This window comes from Danio rerio, chromosome 18 (assembly GCF_049306965.1).
Source record: "Danio rerio strain Tuebingen ecotype United States chromosome 18, GRCz12tu, whole genome shotgun sequence".
NCBI classification, from domain to species: Eukaryota; Metazoa; Chordata; class Actinopteri; order Cypriniformes; family Danionidae; genus Danio; species Danio rerio.
Window position 1 is genome coordinate 8,895,001 of NC_133193.1, and position 20,978 is coordinate 8,915,978.

The 20,978-nt window shown below is 34.9% G+C and overlaps 1 protein-coding gene across 26 annotated transcripts in view; it reads right to left on the reverse strand.

Moving 5' to 3' along the window:
- shank3a (SH3 and multiple ankyrin repeat domains 3a) overlaps positions 1-20,978 on the reverse strand; it is a 569,169-nt gene that overhangs the window by 60,129 nt on the left and 488,062 nt on the right. For all 26 annotated transcript variants that reach the window (XR_012394288.1, XR_012394287.1, XR_012394284.1 and 23 more), the window contains one exon: positions 16,845-16,958. Coding sequence is in view for 15 of the 26 variants with exons in the window: in XM_073930231.1 (XP_073786332.1) it covers positions 16,845-16,958 (114 nt within the window). In the remaining 11 variants the exon portion in view is untranslated. The remainder of the gene's footprint in view (positions 1-16,844; positions 16,959-20,978) is intronic.

Consider the following 20,978-nt stretch of genomic DNA (forward strand, 5'->3'; position numbering starts at 1 on the left):
GCAACACTGCTCTCTCATCAAAAAGTATTGTCATGGTAACTCTGGAGGCATGGCAACTCAATAATACACAATCACCAACAGCGGCACAGAGAGCCCTGGAGAATCACGTCTAACCTTCCAAAAACACATTAGAGCAGATTACAGGCATTCATTAGATTCCACGCTCTCACCTTCGCCTGTTCGACACACACACACAGAGACCCGGACCTGTCCACACTTCCAAACTTCATATGATAGAAGTCAATGTCAGACTGCAGCTTCATTGCACACACAAGCGCGCACGCACGCACGCACGCGCACGCACACACACACACACACACACACACACACACACACACACACACACACACACACACACACACACACACACACACACACACACACACACACACACACACACACACGCATTAGTGCTGTTTGATAAGACAACCATCGCTGTTGCTTATATAGATATTAATAAATCTAATAGATGAATAAACCATAATAGATGAATAAACCTATTCATCTATTATGCACAACTGCATTTACTACAGACAATAGCTGAGATCTTAAAGAGACAGTTCACCCAAAACTGTACTTTACAGTTTACTCCCCTTCGAATGGTTCCAAACCTTCTTTTAAATACAAAAGAAGATGTTTTGAAGAAAGCTGAAAACTTTCACTTTTTTTCCTGTGGCTTCCACAGGAGAGAAAACAAATAATATGGAAGTCAATGGTTACCAGTTCTTAGCATTTTTCTAAATACTTTTTTTTTGTGTTCAGTAGAAGAAAGAAACACAGAAAGGTTTAAATTTTGGGTGAACTATCACTAAGCCATTTGTGTTATTTAGGAAATATTTAAAAAAAATAAAAAATAAAAAGGGGGCTAATAATTCTGATAAAAAAAAAAAAAAAAAAAAAAAATATATATATATATATATATATATATATATATATATATATATATATATATATATATATATATATATATATATCTTTTCTTCTATATATATATATATGATGCTTAAAAGTGACACTTTTGCAACAGTCATAATATTAGCATAATTGTAGACACATAATAGACCGCCTTACTTTCAGATATTCTTGCTATCCTGTGTTTCCCATGGTAACTATCTCAGAATAGTATGCAAAACAGCCACCATACAAAGAAATCATATTTAACCTGCAGAAAAGAAATTAATACCATGAAAGCTAATTTAATAGAATACATTCCTGGAGTTATCTTGCTACCTTCACTCTCATTTACTGATCTCTCTCTCTCTCTCTCTTTCTCTCTCTCTCTTTCATTATCCCTCACTTTCGAAATGCATATTTATTAAATTGGCAGAGGGTTTTATCTAATGTGTCTTACAAAGCGTTCAGGATGAATATTATATGCAGTGGTGTAAAGTAACTAATTACAAATACAAATTTAGTTTTTCTCAGAAATTGTAATTTACTAAGTAGTTTTAAAAATGTGTACTTTTACTTTTCCTTGAGTACATTTTTAGTGCAGTATATGTACTTTTATTCCACTACTTTCCTTTAACCTGCAATCTCTACTGTATTTTTTCTTGTCTATAGGAATTAGAAAAATCAGTCCTGTAATTCCTGTCCAATCAAATCACACATAGAAGGTAAATGGCATCATAATGAACTACCTCAAGACATGTGCACTTTACATTGCAGCAAACTGTTTGGAAGCATTAAGTGTCCAAGAAGTTGTTCAAAATCTTTACACACATTGACCCAGAGACTGTTTAGATCAGGGATGCCCAAACACAGTCCTGGAGGGCCGATGTCCTGCAGGTTTTAGCTCAAGTGTGCCGCAAGCCTGCGTTTGAGTGAAGGTCTCGGCCGTTAGATCGCCCCCTGGGGGCTGGCTGCAGTACAAGTCATAAAGCCCGCCTCCTCCGTGTTAATGAAGGAGACTTGAGCCCAAATAAAAAAATTAATTACACTTGCAATAAAATGTCCCGAAAGATGGTTCTGGTGGATTAAGGCACTGGTTATTGTGCTGAAATAGGTGCAGATCTTCATTTTTGTAAACAGTTTGTTTTTAGCAGTAATTTAATGCTGGGCGTGTCATCGTGATTGACAGCTGTGATTGACAGTTTCTCAAAGCGCGGCGTCTGAGCTTCGGCAGAAGACTGAAGTGTTATTACTCGATTTCTGTGATATTTTACTATGACAAAATGAGTTCAGCAGTAAACTACAGTTTCTGACATACATGATCTGGTGGAACACTGTTTATTCGCTAAGGTCAGAGCTTTTTTCGGGCTTTATTAGTTTGCTAATACACGCCTAGCCACCCAGATAGCAAAATACACTGGGGCCAGTTCTTGCCTGCCGGAGACTTACCCCTCAGACAGACTACCTCCGCTGGACCTACTCCGGATGCCTGGACTCACTGCCCGATTCCAGCCTGAGTCAATCGAGCCAGATGCGCAGCCGAGCGAGCAGGCGCTGCCGCATGCGAGCCGGAATCAGCCCGCGACGCCGCGACTAGGTTATGCGCTGATGCCCGGAGCTGGCGCGATTGAATCTTCATTATATAAAACCCTCACATTTGTTAACGTTATTACACCCATTTTTGTTGATATAACAACAAACGCATGCTACTATGTGAACGCAAAGTGTATCACTGAGTTTAACCTTTGAATAAAGATGCAAACAGCATAGCAATTATTTAAATAAAGGACAAAATAAATAACAATAAACCTGTATCGATTGCACAAGTATTAAATAATAATAATAATAAATACGAAACTGACAATAAAACTGCACAATAAAATAAACCCATTTAAGTACGGGGTATACAGGAGATCGTTAGCAGTAATTCTCTTTGTGTTTAAATAATAATCTCCACGTTGATCTCCTGTAAGGTTATTTGAACTTGCACGTCTCTGCATTTTAAGTTTTGGCATGTTATTAAGTGATCTACTGAATTTGCTGTTATAAATCATTATAAGGTTCTTGAAATCGAATCTTATATAACCTAATAGAGCTGTAAATGTTAGATATTATTTATTTACATCATTTACTGTTGGCGTTTTATTTGAACACTCCAGCTAACATTAAAAAGAATGTAAATTCCTCGTTGCCAGATATAATGAAGGCTTCGAATAAACCAAATGAAAACGGAGGCAAAAAAATTAAATAAATAAACAATTCAAGCGAAAATGAATAAACAATATACTAGTGATGTTACAGCAGATAGACGTTGTATTAATAGTGCAAAGTTTTTTTGCACAAATTGACAAATTGCAGGGTTGGGATGTGTAAATATCCTGTTGATATTTAGTAATCTTGCTGTATTTATCTTCTAAACGCACGATTGTTCCCGCATGGTAAATCGTTATGGTGTGTAGGCTATATTTTGGGTTCTGTTGATGGCTAATTAAAAATAAAAACCTTTCTAAAAATGTATGTGTTGTTTATATGTTATTGTTCATATTTTACAAGTGTTATTTCTACCCCTATGAAGATAACAAATACCAACAACAAATATAACAATAAGAGAATATATTATTTGTGCTCATATTCAGGCTAGAGTGTATAAAAGATCGTTTATTTCTGCAGTCCACCATGTATTGCTTTTATTAAAGTTTAACAGCTTACATCACACCGTTTTTAAACCGTATATTATTGTGTTTTTTTAATGTAAGTGCTTCTATTTACATCAGTGAGCGTTTGTTATAGTGCAGACACCGGCAGTCGAGTGAGAAGTTCGGGGGGCGTGGTTGATTTTACATAAAGCGTTTGGTTGGAAGCTCGACTCCGCTCATTATCGCGGCTCCTCCTCTGGCTCCATCAGACAGTCCTTCTGCGCATGTCTGGCTCCAATTTCAGCAGTCTTTTGCGACAGTTTGTGCCCGTCAAGCAGGCGTTTTGCCCTCAAGGCGTTCAATGGCAAAAGGGGCTGTCGCGTCGTCCATATTTTTTACAGTCATTGTTTTAGCTCCAACTTGCCTCAACACACCTGCACGGATGTTTCAGGCCTAGTATGAGATAAATGTTAACTTTCCGAGATAAAATAGTTAACTTTCTGCCACAGCCGTATGTGATCTATAGCTGATCGACCATGTGGATGGATGATAACAGCCTTCTGAGCCTACCAGCAGGCGCAGAAGACTCCTACTGGCCCATATCTATCAGCTGATAACGGCCATTCAATCGAGTGATAACATTTGAATCGGCTGAACGGAAAGCTTATTTGTTGATCTTTGGATGAATTATGAATCTCAATTTCTAAAAATTGACACTCATGATGTTTTGTGGTCTTTGGTCACATATCAGCATGCATGTTTGCTGTGAATGAAATGTTTATTAATATGAGACCAGTACACTGCAAAAAATATTTTTCGTACTAGAATTTTTGTGTAGTTTATCATCCAAATATCAAAAAATATTATATTAAGAAGCATTTTTATAAAGGCAAAAAAAATCGTCTTGTTTTTAAAAACAATAGATCAAAATTAAGCGAGTTTCTCCTTAAAGCAAGCAAAATAGTCTGCCAATAGGGGCAGCAAAACAGACTTGTTTTCACTTTAAAATAAGATTATTATTATATCAGTACAGTTTTGGGGAAAGTTTCTTTTCAAACTAATGCATTACAATATTGAGTACCCACACAAGTAACTTGTTGGATTACTTAGTTACTTTTGCGAACCAGGCTGTGGCTTGATGTTTTTCAGAACTAGCAGGTGACAAATAAAAAAATATTATCCTGTTTTCAGAAATAATGAGTCAAAATTAAGTGAAGTTTCCTTAAACTCCCCACATAAGTAACTTATTGGATTACTTAGTCGCTTTTTATGCAAAGTAATGAACTTTTTAGTTACTTTTCCCATTACTTATCCAAACAGGTCAGAGACTTGAACTCTTTCAGAACTTTTATGAAATAACGAGTCGAAATTAATAGAATTTTCTATAAAAAAAGCAAAATAGTCTGTCAATGTGGTAAGCAAAATAGCTTTGTATTCGATTTGAAATAGAGTTCACACTTGGCTGATGATTTATCATAAAGCTTGTTTGGCATGCTGTCCCGGGAAAGAGCCCTGAGCTCATAAGAACCTCGAGTCCAGGGCTCCCTCCAGTTGCAAGGTGAGAGGGGAGTTTGAGCTCAGGTAGATCTCGAGAACTCCCCTGCTGTAGAAGCTAATGAACAGAAAGTGATTGCTCTTAAGAGATAACCACTTACTAGGTGCATGTCTATGGTGCTGATTTGGATTAGTCAATTAACTAAAATTGCATGTTTTTGGACAGTGAGAGGAAACCGGTGAACCAGGGGGAAACCTGAGCACAGGGAGAACATGCAAACTCCGCACAGAAACTTCGGCTGGTTTGATAATGACTAGAACCAAAAACGCTTTGCTGTGAGGCAACAGTGCTAACCACTGGGCCACTGTGTCACCCATCTAGGAGAGAAGGAGGAGTAGTGGTGGAAGGGGGGATTCTTCAAAACGAAGATGACTGTGGTGTGAAACCTAGGGCATTTATAGTGGCTTAGGAATGGTCTCATTAGTGAATCATAAATTGGATAATGTGAGACCAGCCACAAGCAATCATAAACAAGTAATCCTCTAAAAATTATTTTATAAATAAACTTCACTAAGCAACAAAACATTATGAAATGCCTCTTAAATCCCAGTAAATCATAAGAAGGATTTCTGAAGTATTATATGACACTCAAGTAATGATGTGGAAAAATTAACCTTGAATCGCAAGAACTACATTTTAAAGTAAATTAAAAGAGAAAACATCTAAAAACTACATTCAGTGCAACATTAGAATTTAGCTAATGTGAGATTTTCAAGAGCGTTCATTTCCCTGTCTCTCCTAACAGTCTTCACATGGGGAGTGCACATATTGCTAATGTCTTAGTATGCTGTAGAAGCTCACTTGGTTTTGGAGAAAGAGAAATTGGCTCTTTCCCCATCTCTTCCTCTGTTACTGTCTGTACCCTTTAGTCACAGAGTCAATCACTGCTCACCATGTGACTGACAATCCTTTTGACAGCCCTGACTTCCTCTGACATATTTCCACTGGCACTGATACGAGAGACAATTTAACCCTCTGGACTGTTTTTAGCCTTGTAGAAAAACATTTTAAAAGCTTTTTTTTTCCAAGAATGAATGGACGGATGGATGATTCAACTCTGTGTGCCATCTTCTAGCACAATGCGGGAGTTCATTTCCCTCAATCCTTAAAATGGCTTTTAGGTAAGGTGTAAGAAGCTGAGCTAAGCAATAAACATGCTAATCAATACCCGACACAGCACACGCTAAGAAAATATAACATTTAACATACAGCAATACACAGCACACTAGCCAAGATTCTGCTGAAATGACCTGAGCTGGATTGATTATTTGTAAAGTTACCCTCTTATAGTTTCCAAAATTCCATAGTTTTTTTTTATTTTGCAGTGATGATATAGAAGAATATTTTTTGGGTTCCCCAATAAACCTTTTAGTCAAAAGAACCCCTTTTTTAATTGAATTGAGTTGAGTTAAATTGAATTGAATTGAATTGAATTGAATTGAATTGAATTGAATTGAATTGAATTTCATTCATTCATTCATTCATTCATTCATTCATTCATTCATTCATTCATTCATTCATTCATTCATTCTCCTTCGGCTTAGTCCCTTGATTATAAGGGGTCGCCACAGCAGAATAAACCACCAACTATTCCAGCATATGTTTCATGCACTGAAATACTTCCACCCTCAACCCAATACTGGGAAAAACCCTTTATTTCTTTGTCTGAAAAACTTTTACTGCATAAGAAACTTTTCTGCACTTTCAATAACCTTTTGTGGAATATAAGCTCTGTTAGTGGCGATGCGGTGGCACAGTGGGTAGCGCTGATGCCTTACAGCAAAAAGGTCGCTGATTCGAGCCTTGGCTGGGTCAGTTGGCATTCTGTGTGGAGTTTGCATGTTCTCCCCGTGTTTGCATGGGTTTCCTCCGGGTCCCAGTCTAAAGGCATGTGGTATAGGTGAATTGGGTGAGCACATGGACTTGTGACAGAAACCAGAGCACCCGGAGGAAACCCACACAAACAAGGGGCGAACATGCAAACTCTACACAGAAATGCCAACTGACCCAGCCAAAGCTTGAACCAGCGACCTTCTTGCTGTAAGGCGAACATGCTACCCAGTGCGCCACCGTGCAGCTCTTAAAAAGTTATGCAATAAAAATTGTTCCGGACCTTTGACCTTAATAAAATTCAGATTTGGACCTTTTAATAAAGACATTAAGAAGTTCTGATTCAGATCATCACACCTCAAAAAAAAAAGTACCATAATTCGAGGTCTGCTTTAAGTCGCCTAAACAGAGCATGAAGTTAAACACTACCGACAGCTATTTATTTTAAATGATGATCCTAAACTATAATAGCAAACGCCACCGAAATGTCAGCAAACATCACAAGAAAGTTCTCTAAAATATTTCAAGTTGTTCAGTATGTAAAACCGTGAAAAAAGACTGCTATAGCTATCTACGTCAGAGACAAAAAGACAGACAGGGAGATCTTGTGAGTCTGCTAAAACAACATCAAACAAGACAAAGACAAAAAAGAGGGAGTTTCTGCACCCAAACCCATAAATGAGACTAAAAATAGCAACGGAACTATTTGGGTGATTCAGAAGGATGAGTCATCGACTGAGGCAGGGCGGAGGAGAGAGAGAGAGAGAGAGAGAGAGAGAGAGACATAGAGACTGCAGGTATATGCTGGTCTGTAAGTCTTTACTGATTCCAGACATGCCCTCCAGATCCCGCTGCATACTGCAGTACCGCTGATGGAAACTCCGGTGTGTTGGTGAGTGTGTATAAATGTAATCTACAACAGTTGAACGGCATACTAAACAGTGTGCGGGTATTCTAGATCAGATCAGAACCACAGGGCAGAAATAACCTCTGGTGTAGATGAGCACCTGACACGGTCTACTAAGAAAAGTATGACTGCAAGCTCATGCAGGACTGCTGTTATGCTTTATTATTATTATTTTATTTATAAGGGCTCTATTTTAATGATCTATGGGCAAAGTTTACAGCATATGCTGCAAAAGCATTAAGGGCATGTCTGAATCCCTTTTTTATATTAAGGATGGAAAAATACAGTCTGCGCCCTGGCGCATGGTCTAACAGGGTTGTGCTTATTCTCTTTATAAATTAAGGGTGTGTTTTGAGCATGACGTGTAATAAACCAATCAGAGTCTTGTCTACCATTCCCATTAAGAGTCAGTTGCGTTGTGCCATGGTGCATTTCCTATTTACATGGCGGACTTTGTAGTTGAAAAAAATGAATGCTTTACTAGCGAGAAAACAGTTAAATAGACCATCTGCAGCACGAGGATAAAGAATGAGACTCCTCCATTCGACCTTTTTACTTTTACTCTTTACTCCTTTACTTTCGTGGAGTAAGGAAACGGTGGAAACTCATTCTACTGAAGACATCCATTAGCCTACATGTTTAATTTCTTTTGTTAAGCCCAAAGATTTGATTCAAAACTATTTTTAAATTTAGTTCTGATTTCCAGCAAACGAATGAATGAACAATAATAACGAAGAGTGGTCAAAACGTTATATACAAACACACGTCCTTTTCTCATGCCCCATATGGTAATGAATACGTCTCCAAAACCCAACAGATGAACAAATCTTAACTTGTTTTTATTTAAACAAATATAAATATGCATATAATAAATAATACTGCTAATAGTTATAACATTATACAAATGCAAGTTGCTTTGAATAAACTGAAAAAAGCCCCCCAACATGAAGAAGGCAAGGAGGTCATTTTTATATATATGTAGAAAATAATAAGATTTAATCCTTTAATTTTTTCATATATAAAGAAATTTGTGTGTTGATGTACAGTAGGTGATATATTAATATGGCCATTAACGCCACACCTTGTACCACCGCCGCTCTAAAGGAATAAGAACATGTTTTTTAGATATGACCGCAGTTTGCAACTATGCCGCCAGGGGGGCACAAAGGAACGGTATGCGAACGGACTGAAATAGCCAGCCTGATCTCACGAGGAAACGAAAGTATTTTACGTTTTATCAATTTAGTAGTTAATTCGAGTTCAGTCGTATGAAAATGTATGATTTTAAAAAGGAGGCGTGGCACCTAACCCCACTCCTAACCCCAACCGTCATCGGGTGATGAGCAAATCGTACTAAATTGTACGAATTAGATCATACGAATTAGCCACTAAAACGAAGATTTACGAATTGCTGTGAGATTGCGTTGAAATAGCCAATACAGTAGCTGTAAATACTCTGCTACTTGTTAATAAAGATAAACAATGAAACAAAGCATTATAATTCCTTCATTAATCATTAAAAAGACAACTAGGCTACATTATTTAAAGGCATGACATTGATAGGATCAAACTTCTTTTGATTCCTTTTTAATATTAAGATATTTTCTTTGTAAATGTATATTTCCGTACCAATGCTGCTATTAAACACTGCGGTCAGCAGTGCTGGCAGAAGCTGTGAAGCAGTGAAGCATCAATTAAATCGTTATTTTCCAAGAAGCGAAACAAATCCTCATGGCACAGTTGGACGGGCACAAACAAATATATAGTTTGTATATGTTTTTCTTGAAAAAAATATCTTTTTGAAACGAATATTGTTCGCTCTGATTTGTGTTTTAATTTTAATGTATTTTTTATTGGTCAGTCAACTACTAGATAAAAAAGAATAACAAATAACCTTTGGGGTGACGTACTCCAAAACACGAGTTGCGGTGAGATTGTGTTGGTTTGTTAAATAAAATAATAATCTAGTCTAAATAAATTTTAAGTGAAATATTCACAGTTTGACAGAAGCCTATATTAGCTGTTTTACTGTTAATTACTATTTGAATAAGCAGGACAGGCTTTTATAATTTATTAGAACAAACTCTGTTGGAAGGATGAGAGCAGTGGCACTACGCATTGTTAATACCTACCAAGAGAGGGCACAAATTAATGTCGTTTTTTAAAATTTATTTAGGCTATTTTTTTATATAATTTAAATCGATAATTAAACAGTATACACTAACATATATTGACAAAACAAGCATCCTGTGTGCATTAAGCAATGTGTAAGCGTTTTGAACCTGCATTGGCACATAACTAACGCGCTCTGTGGTGGACTTTAGACCAGCTTTTTGTTGGTCAATGACGCTGACTTTTTCAGTTCCTCAAAATAGCAACGTGCCAACAATTCAACTTAACACACCTCCTTTACAGACCAGCACACTCATGAGTTCAAAAAGTGGTGCAAATGGATTTACTATTTAAACAATGTGGCACAAAACATGAAAATTAGAGTTGCGCTTGTCTGAAAATAGCAACAAATTACACAAAGCACGTCTTGCGCCTTTTTGCACCGGCTGTATGATAGAGCCCTAAGTCTCTTTGGACAAAAGCGTTTGCTAAATGACTAAATGTAATGTAAAGGTAAATGTAGATAAGTCTTTAAATGTCACTTTAAGCTGAATTTTAGTATCTTGAAAATTTTCTAATAAAATATTATGTACTGTCATCATGGCAAAGACAAAAGAAATCAGTTATTAGAAATTTGTAATTAAAACTATTAAAAAAAATTATTCTTTTCGTTAAACAGAAATTGGGAAAAATATACAGGAGGGCTAATGAATTTGACTTTAACTGTACATTGTTAAATAAATGTCAAATTAAATAAAACCACAAGAAGTCTAATTCTATTGCCATCTACCTTACAACACTCTTATCTAAGTACAGAGGTCAAACTAAAGAGAATGAGGGATGAAAGACGAAAAGAAGAAAGAGAGAGAGAGAGAGAGAGAGAGAGAGAGAGAAAGAGGGAAATGAGCTCAAGAGAATGAGATTGATGTCACTGGAGTCACGACACAGCAGTGAGCGCAGAGAGAATCTGAATGAACATTAGTTCAGGCTTCACAATGTGACATGCATGACTAAAATTGCTTTAGTAATCGATGTTAAATGACACAAACGCGCACACACACACATATACACACACACACACACACACACTTGGACAAAACAATTCAGAGCCTAAAATCACACACATTTTCGGACATGCACAACTAAACACACATGCATATATGCACACACACACACACACACACACACACACACACACACACACACGCACACACACACACACACACACACACACACACACACACACACACACACACACACACACACACACACACTTGAAGCACATAAGGGGATTTGTTTGGGTAAGTTAATTGTACACAGCACTGTCTTCATCGCTTCACTGAGGCGAAACATATTGCCTCCACTGTCAAAGAGCTTTCATCTGTTATTGTTGGATAAATGCTCACACAAAAGACACACACTCCTACACTTGCAGGTCTTGATAGAGATGGACAGATGACAGCTCTGTCTTCACAAACTTTAATTGACTGATAGCTTGTGATGAGTGTCTGGACAGTGACACACTTTAACACACACACACACACACCATCTTACATGCAGCATTATGCAATCCTATTACAGACCGCCTAGTGTTAGCAGCTTAGGAGCAGAGATACTGGTGATTAGAGCGCTTACACACACACACACACACACACACACACACACACACACACACACACACACACACACACACACACACACACACACACACGCACGCACATACTTTACACACACACACACACACACACACACACGCACATACTTTACACACACACACAGCATCTGTCATACAGTTCAGGAGGAGTCTACAGGAGCTGTCCGCTGAAATTTGGGAGCTGTCCGGCACAGCTGGTGCTGAAAGCAGAACAAGAGCTCCCAGTTGAAAAGCACTGTAATACCAGGAAATAACTAGCTGTTAGCATGCCCGATTCAACTCGGTGGAAGTTGCTAATCTTCTGCAGGATGTCCCAGAAGTATGATATTTGAAAAGCAGCCATCCTATAATAATAATAATAACAACAACAACAACAATAATAATAATAATAATAATAATAATAATAATAATAATAATAATAATAATAATAATAATAATAATAATAATAATTTCTCGTTAATTTTTCTTCAGCTTAGACCCATATTTATTAGGGGTCAACACAGCTGCATGAATTGCCAACTATTCCAGAATATGTTTTACGCAATGGATGCTTTTTCTGTTGTATTCTGTTGTAGTGCTGAGAAACACCCATACCCTCTCACATACACACACACACACACACACACACACACACACACACACACACACACACACACAAACACGCAAGCACGCACGCACACACGCATGCACGCACACACACACACACACTACGACCAATTTTGTATACCCAATGCACCTATAACGCATGTCTTTAGACCGTGGGGGAAACCGGACCACCTGGAGGAAATCCACATGAGAGAACATGCAAACTCCACTCAAAAATGGCAACTGGCCCAGCCAGGACTCAACCTTCTTGCTGTGAGGCAACAGTGCTAACCACTGAGCCACCGTATTGTAATGAAATATATGTTTTTTATTAGTATAGTGTCACGTTTTTCAGGTGCATGCGCTCTGTCTACTCATGTTTGTTGTTGTCACGTGAGTCTGTGTTGTGGCTTCCATGTGCTCCGCTGCTTGTTTTGTTTAAATGACAGGAAACTGTGTACGGTTTTACGTTTTGAAAAAACACTCACTCACACACAAATCTGGCTGTTATTGACTGTCTTGTAAGTTTTTAAAATATTTTGTACATGGTTTGTAATTTCATTTATCCATTGCACAATACTAAAAGAAAACTGGCAACTGAAATTTGAATGCATCTGATGCAAGTAGATAGACAGCTATAAAGATCACATAGACTTATAGTACAAGCTATCAGAATTTCACTTACATTTTGCCCCATAATAACATATATTTACTAATTTTAGCTCACTTCATAGGCTTGCTGTTCTCCTACATCATTTTATGCAAGCCTATTATGGCCTGATGTGTCAAAAATTATACACAAATGCAAACTTTCCATTTTCATTGCTATTCCATGAAATTTCTGTTGTATTTTATAAATGCTTTATTATTTAAGTATCTCTCAAAAACTCCATAGAGTCCAACACAATGTGTTTATTTAATCTGTGAAAACTGAAATTCTCTGTCCGCATATACTTCACAGTTATGAGCACACAGATGGCCACTAAAGAAGAAGTAGAAAGCAATAGAAAACAGTGATTTCTTTATAGTGAACACATATTATAAACTGAGAATCTAAATGCTAGCTTTGTGTTTTCAAATATACATATATACTGTGTGTTTGTGTGAGTACATGTGATCTGTGAAAAAGAGAGAAACTGTTAATTTTACTCAAATGGGAAGAATGAAAGCAATTACAAATTAAGTGTGGTCTCGAGAGATCCCACTGGCTGATTCATTCTTTGTTCTCGGGAGAGTCGATGTTCTTTTCTAATGAAACTAAAGGAAATGAGAAGGGAGAAACTATCAGCGTTAAGACTCTCTCTCTCTCTCTCACACACACAGGAAGATATATAATTCAGTGTCAAATCCCTCTGTATTTTCACTTATTTCTAAAAGTTTGGGGCCGATAGATAAGGCTACAGTATATGTAAAATTCTGAGATCTGAGATCTGAAGTGAATTATTTGTGCTTGTACTCAAGCACCATAACATATATAGGTAAAGTCAGAATTATTAGCTCCCCCTTTGATTAGAAATGTGTTGAAATTTTCTTTCTTTCCATTTAACAGAAATTGGCAGAAAATGGCTAATAATTCATGAGGGCTAATAATTCTCGCTTCAACTGTATCTATTAATCCCAAGGACAAACTACCATTTACAAACTCATTGATATTAAAATAAAATAAAATTAAATAATTTTAAGGGGTTACATTTTTATATCGCACTACCTAAACAAAAATAATTAATAAAATAAAATATAATACATTTTGAAGCAACACATTTTTTTATCAAGCTGCCTAAAAAGTCATTAAAATATAAATAAAATAAAATAAAAATGACGTAAAATATAATAATAAAAAATGAAGTAAATTTTTTTTTGGAGTTACACATTTTTATTTCACACTGCCTAAAATAACAACAACAAAAAAATCATAAAAACAAAGTAAAATTACGTAACATTTTTAATAAATAAAATAATATATTAATATCACTCCGCCAAAATAAATAAATAAATAAATAAATAAAATAAAAATAAACATTTTTAGAACTTTACATTTTTTATATTCTCACTGATCTGTCAACATACATGTATGACATGGCAAAAGCGAAGTATTCTGCTGTGCAATTCATTTCTGCTGACGGGGAAACACCCTGGTTTTCTAAAGGAGACCCATCTACGAAGGCTCGCCAGTGGTTTCCTGGCATCATTAGATCTTTCATTTTTAGAAAGCCCTCTAAGGATGGAGGCAATACATCACTCTGAGCTCCCCTTTAACCTGTTCCTCTGTGTGTGTGTGTTTGAATCATTGGACACGTGCCATGCTTGCCGTCGGAAAAGGTGTGTGGGAATTTTTCATCTCTTTTTCTCTCACTCTCACAATGCATTTAAATGGGATGTTTAGTACAGACACCGGCCTGCCTGCCTGATCTCAGTACACAACCCTAAAAATGACAAACACCTCTAAAAACAACATTTATGAGCGAGAGAGAGAGAGTGTGAGAAAAAGAGAGAGACAGAAAAAGAGTGTTAAGAGGCATCTTAGAGTTGGCTGGTAAATATAAAAACATATCTTAAAGGTGCCATAAAATAAAACTCTGGGTATACCTAGGAATAATAATAATAATTATAATAGTAAAACTAATGAGTTATAAGAGCTCAGTACATGGAAATGACATACCGTGAGCCTCAAACATTATTGTTTCCTCATTCTCATGTAAATCCAGTGTGTAAAATCCCAGTGAAAAATAGGCCAATCAGAACAAAACGCAGACTCTAACGATCCACAAGGCATTATAATGTCCGCCCCAGACTTTGTTTGTGTTTATATTTACATCTATTTTAGCTTGTATTAAACATACTATGTATTTGGGACTTTTATTTTGAAAACAGGAGAGGCAGGAAGACCACAGAGTGTTCAGAGCATGTCAGATCGCAAAATGCAGGATATACGGATTATAAATGTATTCAGCGCCACTACAAAACGACACAGGGTCAACTTAAATACATCCTTTGTTAGTTTAACGTGTATATTGTGAATAGTTGTGTATAATGAGGCGACAAACACAAGTGAACTGCAAAATATAAGTGTTTAATGCACGTTTATGAATTGTGTCATATCACTCAACTCAGTCTTGAGTAAAATGATGCTAATAAACTATTTAAGGATGCTCATAATCTATTTAATGTCATCTGTTTATGCAGATGTAAATATTAATTCCTGGTTGTGTTTTCATATTTCTTAAAGCCTCAAAATACAACTTTTAATGCATCTCTGTCAGCTGCTTTTGACAAGTATGATTATAATTTAGTCTATATTTAATTCAAAACAATTTAGGAGCAAACTATTTTCCACTGGGGGTTTGGAGATAGCTCACTCACTCCTTCTAGCTAAAATAAACCTCAATAACACTATAGTTGAAAATATAGTTAACAAAGCATCAACTCATTTTGTTGATTTTTTTCATTCATTCACTCATTTTCCTTCAGCTTAGTCCCTTTATTTACCACGGGTCGCCACAGTGAAATGACCTGGCAGCATATTCAGCAAGTGTAAAACAGCGGATGCCCTTCCAGCTGCAATCCAGTATTGGGAAACACAGGAGCACCCAGAGGAAGCCCACGCAAGCATAGGAAGAACATGTAAACTCCACACAGAAGTACCAACTGTCCCAGCCAGGACTCGAACCAGCAACCTTCTTGCTGTCAGGCGACAGTGCTAACCACTGTGCCATCGCATCACGCAGAATATTTTACATGTGTGTATTTCAGACTTTTACATTGTGTGTGTGTGTGTGTTTGAGAGAGAGAGAGCAGGCACTGACACAAGCTGCGGAGAGTCAGAGTAGAGCTCATTAATATTCAAAACCATTCCAAATATGGTCAAAACTGAAGATTGTTGGAAAAAACAGCCATTGACTTGCATTGTACTTGTTTGTTTCTACTAATCGAGGTCAATAGCTGCTTTTTATAACATTCTTCAGAACATATTGTTTTGTGTTCAACAGAAGAAAGAAATTCAAAGAAGTTTTAAACCACTTGAGTGAGTAAATGTTCATTTCTGGGTGAACGATCCCTTGAACAGCAGAAACCAAGGAATCCATACCATGTAGAAGCCACCAATGAACACCCTTTCATCTAGGATGCATTTGAAGTGTGGAAATAATTCATTATTTATGGTCCAAGACTGATAACACCGATAATCAGCATGGCCAACAACATATTGTTTATTACTAAATTCAATCATCTATAAACGATTTAACATTTATCAATCGTAAAACAAATAAGATCCAGCTAAAAAGAAAGCAGTATCATGTGACCAACTTGACAAACCGGCTTCAAAATGTCCATTCCTATATTTTAGCTTCACATAAAATTCTCAGTAGCAAAAATTCTAATCAGACTGGCTAGATTTTACCTTTAAACATACACACCTTAATGTAACCACAAATGAAGATCATAATATTTAACATTTCTTTCTTGTCGGACAAGTTTGGTTGATACAGAAATAACAAGATATTAAGATGGTAGTAGCTGCATATTAAAATTCTCAATCAATAAAAGGCAGCTAGATCAAAATGTATATGTTAATTATATTTGACATTTAGACAAGTGGATTCAAAATGTTTAGATGAACTAGAAGCGCAGAACAGTATAATAAATAATCACAAGTTAAAGCAAAATGCCAGTTCTTACCAAGTCGAGGATCATACTGTCTCATCTGTACTTCCTCCACGCAGTCTGCAGGAAACCAACCGGTTCTTCCTTTTACCGTCCCTTCCCAGAATCCCCCTTCTCCTATACTTAACACTGAAAGAGAAGGAGAGAGAAAGAGAATGAAGCACAGGGCAGTTGGTTGTATATTATAGGTCCTCATAAAAAAATCACTAAGATCTTGGATCCCACTAAGTTTTTTTTAAAGATTGTACCACCTAAAAAACCCCAAAACAAAACAGCAAACAAACAAACAAACAGACAAACAAACAAAAAAGCAAACAAACAATGTAATTTTTAAAGTCTCTTACTACCTGAAAAATAATACAAAAGTGTTATTACAAAATAAAAAGTTAGTTGTTATGTTTTTAACACCAAACTTTTCAAAATAAAATAAAATAAAACAAAATATTTATATTACACTGCCTAAAAAATTCTAAAAATAAAACTGAAAACTAAAAAAGTAATAAAAAAATAGATAAAATCTAAAACATTTTGGGGTTACACATTTTGGTTGAAAATACACATTTTCATAATATATATATATATATATATATATATATATATATATATATATATATATATATATATATATATATATATATATATATATTTATATAATAAACAATGAACTAAAATATACATTTTGTTTAAAAAAATAATTAAAAAAAAAATCAAGGAAAATAAAATAAAATATAACACATTTTGGGATTACACATTTGTATGTCAAACTGCTTAAAAGGTAATTAATATATAAATAAATTAAATTAAAATGAAGTAAATTCTAATAAAAAAAATGAAGTAAAAAAAATTATAATTTTAAAAATTATAATACATGTATATATCACACTACCTAAACAAAATAATAATAAAAAATACAAATAAAAAGAAAAAATATATATAACACTGCCTTAAATAATAAATAAATAAATAAATAAATAAATAAATAAATAAATAAATAAATAAATAAATAAATAAATAAAGTAAAATTAAATAATAAAAAAATATATATAATACATTTTGGGATTACATATTTTTATATCAAACTGCCTAAAAAGTCATTAAAATATAAATAAATAAAATTAAAATTAAGTAAAATCTAATAGAAAATGAATAATAAAATAAAATAAAAAAAGATATTTTTGGGGGTTACACATTTTTATATCACACTACCTAAACAAAATAATAATAATAATAAAAAAATAAGATAAAAAATAAAAGAAATATATTATATAATATAAATATATATAACAATCTGCCTAAAATAAATAAATAATAAAAAAAGTAAACAAAATGTAATGAAAAAAATATAAATAATACATTTTGGAGTTACACATTTTTATTTCACACTGCATAAGCAAAATAAATGAATAAAATAAATAAATAAAACAAAAACAAAGTAAAATAAAGTAACATTTTTAATAAATAAAATAAAATATTAATATCACTCTGCCTTTAAAAAAATAAAATAAATAAAAATAAAATATGTTTAGAATTTTGCTTTATATTATATTGACACAACAAAAAAGATCTTCTCAGTTAAAAAAAACAAAAAAAAACCAACATGATAGAAAACCTACATAAACCCTTTTTGTCTTGTTTTTGAAAATACTAAATTATCACATTTATGGCAAGAGTCAAATCTAACTTGCATTACAAAACAACCAAAGGCTTTGCTGCACTCCCATTCTGCAGCCTTGTGTGATCTCAGCACACATTCACAAATCTTTCTCCTTTCAGAAAGAAATGTGAGGCAGAGGCAGAACAGAAAGATGAAATATACAGTGACGTGAGCTGAATGACCAGAGGAAACACAACATTGTGTTCAACAGGAAACTGATTCATCCAGGTTTAATGTACACTAAGTGAAATTACAATGCATTACACACTAACAACATATAGAGACACATACAAATCATTCAGCATTGCAGTTGCTAGGAGACTGCAGTTTAAAAGCTTTGTGTGTTTGTGTGTGTGTGTTTATTGAAAGCACAAGGTGTGCAAAAGGGCCAGGTAGGCAATTTTGTGCTACTCTGTGAATTCCGCAAATCAATAAGCAACAATGTAATTGCGTTTCGTGTATTGTAAACACACACACAGGGTTTCATTCATGGTAAAGCAGATCTTTAACCGGAGATGGCATACGAGTGAAAGCCCGCTTACACAGAGCACATAACAAATGCAAAGCGCACGCCTTTTTTCTCTGTGTCTTTGCGCCTCTGGGTGAAGCAGGGCTCTTGTAGTGTAATCCGGGATGAAAGTGCTGCTTGACGGTCGACAAGGACAATTGACCCTTCACTAAGCCCCTCCTCCTCCTCCTCAGTTACTGCTGCTCATATATAGACAAGCTCACAGAACAACAGAGGATGCTGACAATGTTTTGAAAATGTGATATGATACACTGTGCGGCATGTGGCTCAGTGGTGAGCACTGTCACCTCACAGAAAGAACGTTGCTGGGTTTTTTTCATTCATTCATTCATTCATTCATTCATTCATTCATTCATTCATTCATTCATTCATTCATTCATTCATTTTCTTTTTGGCTTAGTTTCTTTATTTACCACAGCAGAATAAATCGCCAACTTATCCAGCATATGGTTTACACAAGGGTTGCCCATCCAGCCGCAACCCAACACTGGGAAACACCTACACGTTCTTGCACTCACACACATTCACTACGGCCACTTGAGTTTATTTAACTCACCTAAAGCGCATGTTTTTGGACTGTGGGGGAAACCGGAGCCCCCGGAGGAAACCCATGCCAACACGGGGAGAACATGCAAACTCCACACAGAAACGCCAACTGACCCAGCCGGGGCTCAAACCAGCAACCTTTTCGCTGTGAGATGATCATGCTACCCATTTCAAAAATAAATCTCTGGATTTTTGGTACTATATTATCATTTGCACAAACAATATAAATAATAAGCACCACTACTCTTTCTCAACAAAATAACAACAACAACAACAACAACAATAAACAGTATTGTAGTATATTGATCATTCAAAAAAACATATATTTTTTCCTTCTTTTGACTTGTATACTGTAAATAATTGATGGATTGAAGATACTGTTTGACGTTAAAAATATTAATCAAAATTACAACATTAGTTATCATTTATGTAGATTGACTGTACTTTATAACTATAGTTTATATAGGCATCAACAACTATCACTACTTGTAAAATGTATTTGATAAATGTATAAATACATTTGTAAAATACATCTAAATTTAAATGTTATTCTATTTACAAAAATGAAAAAATACTGATTTAATAATAATATTAATAAAAATAAAAATAAATATAATATACAGAGGCACACTTTAAAAAACTAAATCACTATTTGTTCAGCGCTCTGAATTTTATGTCTACATCTTTAACTGGACAAAAATTTTGCTTGTAAAACAGACAGACGAACGGACGGACTGACTGACTGACTGACTAACTAGCTAACTATAAATAAATAAATCTAAATAAATAAACATTAGAATAAATTCTTGTAACTGGTTAGAAACTAACATGACTGGATGTGTATGAAAACAATTTTAATGTCTTTAATAACAAACAAACAAACAAACAAACAAACAAACAAACAAACTAACTAACTAATTAACTAACTAACTAACTAACTAACTGAAAAAAATTATTCAAAGATGATTCCTTGAATTTACTCAATTGTTTTACGTTAAGGGGTTGTAAAAAATGTATTTGGGTTGAATTTAAACAATCAAATTAAGTTGAACATTATTCAATTTTATTTTTTTGTTTAAATTCAACACAAATAAATTGTTTGCAACAGTTCTGCATGCAACACTTTTTTCAGTGTAACTAACTAACTAACTAACTAACTAACTAACTAACTAACTAACTAACTAACTAACTAACTAACTAACTAACTAACTAACTAACTAACTAACTAAAGTAAAAAAATTATTCAAAGATGATTCCTTGAATTGACTCAATTGTTTTACGTTAAGGGGTTGTAAAAAATGTATTTGGGTTGAATTTAAACATTCAAATTAAGTTGAACATTATTCAATTTTATTTTTTTGTTTAAATTCAACACAAATAAATTGTTTGCAACAGTTCTGCATGCAACACTTTTTTCAGT